Source organism: Corvus kubaryi, unplaced genomic scaffold, assembly GCF_017639235.1.
Source record: "Corvus kubaryi isolate FWS band 111438036 unplaced genomic scaffold, C.kubaryi_AGA036_p1.0 37391, whole genome shotgun sequence".
NCBI lineage: Eukaryota > Metazoa > Chordata > Aves > Passeriformes > Corvidae > Corvus > Corvus kubaryi.
In genome coordinates this window covers 90,963-99,286 of record NW_024581130.1, presented here as the reverse complement: position 1 = coordinate 99,286, position 8,324 = coordinate 90,963, and the positions used below count along the sequence as shown (strand labels likewise).

Below are 8,324 nucleotides of genomic sequence, written 5' to 3'. Positions count from 1 at the left end.
AATTGATGGATAGATTTAGAGGTAACTGTGGTGCATTTAAAGGTGTCTTTTAGAGTTATGATTAACATCATTAATGTCCATTCTCTTTGATTCCTTAAGAGCTTTCTGTGCCTTAAGAATGGTTGTGCTAGTCATTAGGAGCAGCCTGGGGTGATGGCAGTAGCACTCTGGTTGATTTGTTGGTGACAATCTGGTGTCAGAGCAGAACTGATGGGTTGCCTGCACTGTGCTGGCTGATGTTCACCACATCACTTCGGACACAAATGTGCCTCAATTTTTCTGAGTACAGAAAAAATATTTGAAAGTTCAATACCATTAATACTAATTGTGCAATTAGTTGCTGAAGCACTTCTGGAAGCATCTTAAAGCTGCTGTTAAGCTGTGGTTTTGCTTCCTTTTCAAAGAAACCTCCTCCTGTAGTTCAGGTTAAATATTGTTTGCTATTCCTACTTAAAATATTCTGTAGTCCTTCCAGTCAGTGGCAACTTCTTTGTTCAGTCCCCTACTTCAGTTTCCTTTGCATTGAGAAAATACAATGATCCTACACGATCACCAAGACAAGAATTGGTTTAGTACTGACATAAATATTGCTCAATTCAGCTGAGGGGAAGAGATACCTCTTTCTTGGGAAGAGTTGTAGTAAAAAGAACTTAGTTAATTTTTATGGTCTTGAAGGATTTGCTCCCTTTAACTTAAAGATTAACTATTTCTTCATACTTTATACTTCCAAAGGACATGTAAAGTCACTATCAATATCATGGTTAATGGCAGCAGAAATTATTTTGAAGCAGCAATTAGGAGAATGCAAATACCTTCAGCAGTTTTTTTTACAGAGTGAAAGTGATGGCTGGGCAGGCATCAGCACAGACCTGTCTCAAACTCTGTGTGAAGGCAGGAGGGGAAGTGGCATCCAGTGCTTCTGTTGTAGTGCACTCAGATTTTATGTAGAAATAAGAAATATTGGGACAAAATATTTCCATATGTATCACCATATCCATCCTCTCTTTCCAAGCATCTTGGAACTGACTCAGTTGCAAATAATCTGTTTTGCTCAAGTGTTTTAAGATAGTATTGACTGGTTTCTCCACAGATTAGTTTGCAGGCAACTGAAGCCATGGATGTTGACCAAAGGCTAGAATGTGATTGCCTAAGGTTATGTTAGTTTTACCTAGATAATAATTAGTTGGAATAAAATGGTTTCTTAAATTAAGATAGTTTATATGATAGAGCTTTTTATGCCAGGGTTTATAATAGAACTTTTTTCAGTCCGATGAGGTGATTTATCAATATATATTTACATTGATAAATGTAAATATACATTTATATTTATATATATATATAAATACATTTATGCTTTGCATTTTGGGAAGCAAGAAAATGCAGACAAATAAAAATAACTTATTGTATTCCTGGGAAGTACATTTTCTAGTGACTGGATCTGCTTTCAGCTGGCTTTTGTATTTCATTAACAGACTGAAACACAGTGTACAATAGTGATGTATGGTAAATAATGCAAAAATTAGGTAATATTTTACTTTACATTTTAATGGAATTGCTTCATCCAAATCAGTTTCTACTGATAGCAAAATGCTCTACTTTTCAGAGTAATAGGAGAAACAGTGGTCCACTATGAAAGATAGAATTTGCAAATTTAATATTTTAATGTTAAAAACCTGTGTGTTTCATATGAGAGACTGTTTCTAAAACACTTTCTTACCTTCTCTCTGTCATAACTATGTATATTTGTGTTCTTTGTGATCACAGATGTCTTGACAAAGCTACAGATTTTGGTCTGGACCTAGTTGTCTAATGCTTACGAAGACATGAAAACAGTTTGGGGCTTGTTTTTTTATCAGTGATGGCCAACCTGTGTTTGCAAGCATTTCATACCTGTGTTTAGGGTTGCAAGAACCAAATCCAGGAGCTTTATACAACAATCATACACCTGTATGTATATGTGTAGATACACTCACACAGTAAGTGAGAATGCATTTTGTATTTTTGGTACTGTGGAATGATATATACATTACATTCCTACACTAGTCTGAAAACAGCAATAAAGAAGTGCATCATATTATACTAAGACACCACAGAATTTAAGGCATTTGAACAAGTAGGTAATTATATTTTAATTAGAAACTTATTTATAAAAGACCTCGAGAAGATAAACCCTTTATTTTGGTTTTCATATTCTTTCCCCTTTAGAATGCTGTAATGGGATACCCTGCTAGTTTTTATACAAAGCACAAAATCTGTGTTAAAAATCCCCAGTAAGTCTGTAATATAGGAACACTATAATTCACGAGGAAGAGCTGGTACTCATTATTGCCAAATGTTTTTAAAAACATAACTTTTTATGAGAGGAAGTTGCGGTATTGTGCATCTGTGGTTGGGTGTGGACAAGCGCATCTCTATAATTGTTTGAATAACTGCCAAACGCTTGCCTAGAAAGAGAACAGAAAAGCTCTATTCAATCCTTTTTTAACTCTATTAATTCCAAACACATTACACAAGAGAGAACTTTTGGCTGACATTCAGTTCATTCATTAGAAAGCAGCGTGATCCATGGTCAGCCTTTCTGCACAATCCACAAACCTCATTCCAGAGCTTTTTGTAATAGGCGAGGCAGAGGAACTCTCGTGAGCCCAGTTTAAAGAGGTAACATACATCTTCAGTTTGATATGCAGAGAGATTGCTGGAAAGAGTTGACTATGCATTAATATGAAATTGCACATTGAAAAACACAATTTAAAAATATAAACCAGATAATATTTCACCTGATATTAATAATTTTCATTCTTTTCCACTAAAGCATTTACAGTTTGCAAACCCTTTTTACTGCCCATGCTTTGTAAAGCCTTCCATTGTGCAGTTAATGCACTGATGTTCAAAGAATCAGTTTTCCTAAGATCTTATATAAAACAAAAAGTAAAATGACAAAACTATTTATTAGCAAAACCACAGCATCTCTTTTGAAATATCATGCTCAGTTGGAAATGGGTGTTATTAACAAACAGAAGTCCTCCAATGTTTTCCTCAAAGATGAACATTTTTATTCGGTTTCTCTCTGGGACTGAAATGGCAGCCTAGTTTACATCATTATGCAATATCTTACTTTCAACATCTCAACATCAACATTTAATTTGAATTCCATTTCTATATTTGAAAAATATCAAGCTAATAGATGATTTTTTTGATCCAGTCCACAAACATGGTGACTCGAACGTACACTCCTGGTCGTTGGGGAAGTGCACACCCTTCGCCAAATGATACTACACCAACCAAAAACCACTTGTCCCCATCTTTGAATGTCAGAGGGCCACCTGAATCCCCCTGCAATAAGAAATTCAAAAGTTAAAAGTAAATAGTGTTAACTCTGAAGCAGAGCTTGTTTATGATGTTGGTTTATTTTGTTCCTTATCATAGATGCTGTACTCCTGTATGTCCTAGGCACCAAGAAGTGAAAGCAATAGAAATATTTCCATGTGAAAAAAAAATCTTGAAACGATCTATTTTTTTTTCTTTATTTTTTAAATGATGTGACCTTAGGCTCTCATCAGTTTTGCAATACAGGACTGAGCTTCAAGTGATTTTTTAAAAAATCTTATTCCTTTTATGTTCAGCCCTTCATATTTCACAAAGCCTGGGTAAATGTGGAAGATTTTTTTTCAGTTGAATGTATTCAGCCAAAACACAGTTCTATTTTCAGTCACCCCAGAGCTTCTGCAGTTTCAAATTTAGAGAACAAAATAATGAGATTGCCAGAAGAGAAGGTGTCCTTTCCTCTCACCTCCTTTTCAATAGTTTAGCAGATGTAGCATTGCAATAGGGACTGAATTTGATTTAGCTTGAGTGGGGATGAGTCAGCCATGGGTATCTTGTTTTGACGAGAAAGAGAACAACAACTATTTTGCTTTGTCTGTCGAGTTAGTTGAACCAGTATTAATTGTGTCTTCTTCAGGCCCTGTGAAAGGATCTTTACTAGAGAATTCTGCAAGGACTCAGCCATTAAAATACTTCTGCCCATAACTCTAGGGCATCCCAGAGCATTAAAGGCTGTGACAGCAGCCTAAAGGGGGATGTGCTATCAGGACTCACTTGCTCATCTTTGCTCATGGCTGACTGGTCATTGATCACAGTGCTGGTCACTTGTACTCTGAATCAGCCTGTGGTGCTACACTGTTTGTTTGGGGGTTTTTTCAGTATAAGGTTCAGAAGGAAAAAGGGTAAGAGGAAAGCCATCAGGGGAAAGGACATTAGGCTTGAACACAGTCCTTGTTCTGGACTAAACTAGGCAAAATCAAGGCACCTGGTGAAGGCTTAGGTTGGGAGGGCAAGGCAATAGGAATTATGTGAGGCTGCTCCTCATCAGGCTTGAGGAAAGCCAGCCAGTCTCCATGCCACAGACTCCATATTGCTGGAAGAAAAATCATGTGGCAGCCAACTCTGAGTACATCCTCAAAGAGAAGCAGTGTGTTATAAGGAGAGCTGGAATGGATAAAAACTAAACCCACAAGAACGTATATCAGTGCAGAAAGGCAGCCTCTCTGAAATACTGTGGTGTCCACTTAGGAAAGACCTCCAGAGTCTACAGGGGAAAAGCAGCTTTGCTCTCTCTCCCTTAATGAAGCATTTCTGAGACTTCAGTCTATTTGGTATTTATTTCTCTGTTCTCTGCATTTCCTCAAGCATGTGCTTCTCTCCTTCATGGAATTACTCAGCAGGAATTATTCAAAGCTTAATGCAGAAAATTTCCAGTCGTCATATTTATCTCCCTCCAAGGTTGTTTATGCCAAGATGACACACACACAACAAAAAAGTTAAACTTGTATCTTGATAAATTATTAAATGGGCAAAATATTGTGTGTAGAAATGACATTCATGGACAGGGATTGTTCTGATTTTCATAAGGGGAGGATCAGGGAGCATTTTATTCAGTAACTAGATGTGGTTTATGCCAGCAGTGGAAATGAGTTGATTCTACTTACCTGGCAGGAATCTATTCCTCCCGTGTCATATCCTGCACAGAGCATATTCTCAGTAATATTATATTTTGGCAACCATTGTTGGCATTTTTCATTGGAAATGAGAGGGACTTCTGCTTCTTGCAATATATTTGAAGGGGGACCTGATGAAAATACAAAGTACATTTACCTGTGGCATTAAATACCTACATCCCGCTGGGAACACTGATGGTTTTGTTCCTGTTCCAGCATGCTCAGCATGCTCCTGAGCAGTAGGAATCCCTGCCTTACTGCTGTACTATTCAGGCTTATGCCCCTGTAACACAGTCACTGGGAAACAGGGCTCGTTAACTGAATCCCATCTTTCATTTGTGTAATGGGACTGAATTTTGTCATAATTAAATCAAGATTACTAAAATCGATGAATATGAACTCACTGTGGGGAGATCTAAGGGATGATTAAAGGCTTAGGAACGTGAGTTGTCCTGTGTTTCCTCACGATTCATTGTGTAACTTTGGTTATTTGAAGTTTTTATAAAAATTTCTTTTATTAATTCCTACCAAAAATTTTAAATGCAATTTAATGTAGAAGTCAATGTATTCCACTGTGGAAGTGAAATGGCATGTTTATTATTTCAGAGAGTCTCCAAATCTGGAGCATATGGCATACAAAGAGAACATACATTTCACACTGCAGTCAGTTTTCTTGACTTCTAGGGAAAATCATTTGCACATTGTCAGAAAGACTAATCATCTTCTTCCCCCACCCAATATCTGGAACCAAGATGTACATATTTCATGTTGAGAAAAGTAGTCATTATAACTTCTAAGTGGATGTAATAAGCTTTATTCATAGCCTAATGAGCTTAGATATGCATGTTTTCTTCTAATAAATATGTTTTAACTATAATTTTGCTTCAGAGAAGGAATAGTAGAGTGGAATAATTCCTACATTTTCATATGGAAGAATAGCTCTCTAAACTATTTGACCTTAGCAACTCCTGTGGAATAGGAACAAGCTTTGCTTCACAGGTCCATGCCTGTCAGAGTTTTCCAAGCAGACGACCCACCTTCATTCCTAATATCTCCCCAGCCAGCAATGGAGCAGTTAATTCCTGGCAAAAACTGTTGATTTCTTTCTGGTAGGCAGATAGGTTGTATGTAATCTGTGAATGAGAAACAAGCAATCAATTTCAACCTCTTCCCTGTATTCAGATTTTGATGAAGTCAGAACAGAAAAAGTTCATTCATTCAAACCCACTTTTTGGCCAAGATATCCAGGAAGTACTGAGTGGACTCCCCACCTCCCCCATATGCTTAGCACGGTTTTGCATAATAGAATAAATGGGTTTTTTTGGAAAATAAAAACTCACCTGTATATTGCACTTTGTGTTGAAGGTGCAGCAGAGCAATATCACTATCTTTTGTTTGCTTCATGTAATGAGGATTCATAATTATTCTGTCGATGTTTCGCACCACTGTTGAAGGCTGTGCCAGATCTGATTGAACGTACAAGCCAAGAACGGCTTGCCAGCGGGATGGCTTTAATTGTCTCCTACAAGTTTCAAGGAGTATTCACAATTAGGAGTAATTAATGAGAGTTTTGAAAAACATGTATTAGATAAAATGCTGATATTTAGCCTCGCAGTAATCCATAGCATTTGCATGTTTTGTCAAATAAACAGAACAGAGTAGATGTGCATAGAATTCCATGAGACTATCACCAGCTTAAACATCCACGCTGCAGATATAAGTTGCTGATTTCTTTATGGTGAACTTGTAATGCATTATTTATAATGAATTAATCAGACGGTGGTGTAGAGGAGGAAAATACATTAACTAAATTACCATGGCTTTTTAAGCACTATGAAGAATACTGCTGACTGCCCAGCAGGCAATTAATATTGGTCCCAGTTAGAAAATGGTAATGGAATGTCTAAAGAATAATAGGACTGAGATGTTGTTGGAAATGCTGCAGCTCATAGGAAACTGGTCTCTTAGTTTTTTAAATCTAAATCAAGAAAGATATGCTAAGACAAAATATGGAATAATCTACATCTTTTTTTCCTGTTCTACATATGCTGATTTGAGGCTGTAATTGTCTGAGAAGTTAAATATTCGCTATTTTTTAATCAATCACTTTATGGTTTAAAAAGTACATTTTCAGCCTGATTGTTGGACTGAATTGGTTTCTGCTTCTCTTTTGGTTTGACATCAAGATGTTCTTTTGTTCTAAACTAGGAGTGTTTAATGTTCGGAAGACATGGAGTGGCAAGCTTCAATTTAGGAAAATTCTAGCAAAGGCAAGATGACAAAATTAGATTTAGGTGAAAATATAAAGGCGATTCAAGTGAAAAGGAAGTATCAAGACAATTGTGGATTTATTGTGTGGAAATTAAGAGGGCTTGATCCTTTTCATTTCAGTGACTTTGTGTGGAATGTAGCTCCTGTCATGCCATGAGGCAGCATTAATATTTTGGCACAGTCTCCACTGCCTTACTATTTAGCTATTTGTAATGAAAGCTCTACTGTAATTTTGAATATTAATTTTCTTTTTGCCATTCCAGTTTCTGTATGTCTTTTACAACACTTGTTTTATTGTAGCTATTATGAAAGCAAATCCTAGAAAATATTAAATATGCATCACTTCTTTGAATGGTAAAAATAGCACCATCAAGAGGATATCCAATATTGCCTAATCAATGCACATAAATCAAGATTCATTCCAGTGATGCACAGTAAATCTTGATCAATCCATGATAATATACAGCAGGAATTCTGGGTTTACTTTATGGGATATGATGTCACCCTTTATACCACTGGTGGGGATCACCTAATTTATGGAGGCTCACAATAATTATGGATTAAGTACCAATGCTCAGTATTAAAAATTTAAAATGCAATTCCTTATTGTTCAGGAAAGGCTGCTTAGTTTCTGTGATTCTCTGCATTAAAGTAAGGACTGAGGATTTACCAGAAAGTAAAGCCCACAAGTGATTCAAAATGTGGTAATTAAACCGTTAGTTGTTAATTTTTCATATCAGTGTCACAATTTGTTCATAATCTGATGCCTCCTTAGTGAGCTTGCACATAAAAGAACATTACCCATATACACAGTGTGCTGCTGTCACCAGCCACTCATCACTGACAAGGGAAGCTCCACAAACAGGTTGGAAATTAAAATGGAGTGAAACTATCCAAGGCCAAGCCTCTCTTCTGGCGTCACTTCCACCTACAATTCTTGTTTGATTATTCTGAGTTACCAGGTGTTTTCCACAAGCTAAGATTAAAGCAAAATAAAATTAAATAAAATAAAAAATAAAGGGGATGTAACATATTTCATTAGACTAGTCAATTTCT

General features: G+C 36.5%; 1 protein-coding gene across 1 annotated transcript in view; it reads right to left on the bottom strand.

Moving 5' to 3' along the window:
* Window positions 1-3,156: 3,156 nt before the first annotated feature.
* Window positions 3,157-8,324, bottom strand: part of TMPRSS15 (transmembrane serine protease 15) — a 51,114-nt gene continuing 45,946 nt past the window's right edge. Inside the window, 5 exon segments of the mRNA XM_042037892.1 lie at window positions 3,157-3,333; window positions 4,989-5,128; window positions 6,035-6,130; window positions 6,338-6,519; window positions 8,070-8,244. Of these exon segments, the coding sequence (XP_041893826.1) occupies window positions 3,157-3,333; window positions 4,989-5,128; window positions 6,035-6,130; window positions 6,338-6,519; window positions 8,070-8,244 (770 nt within the window).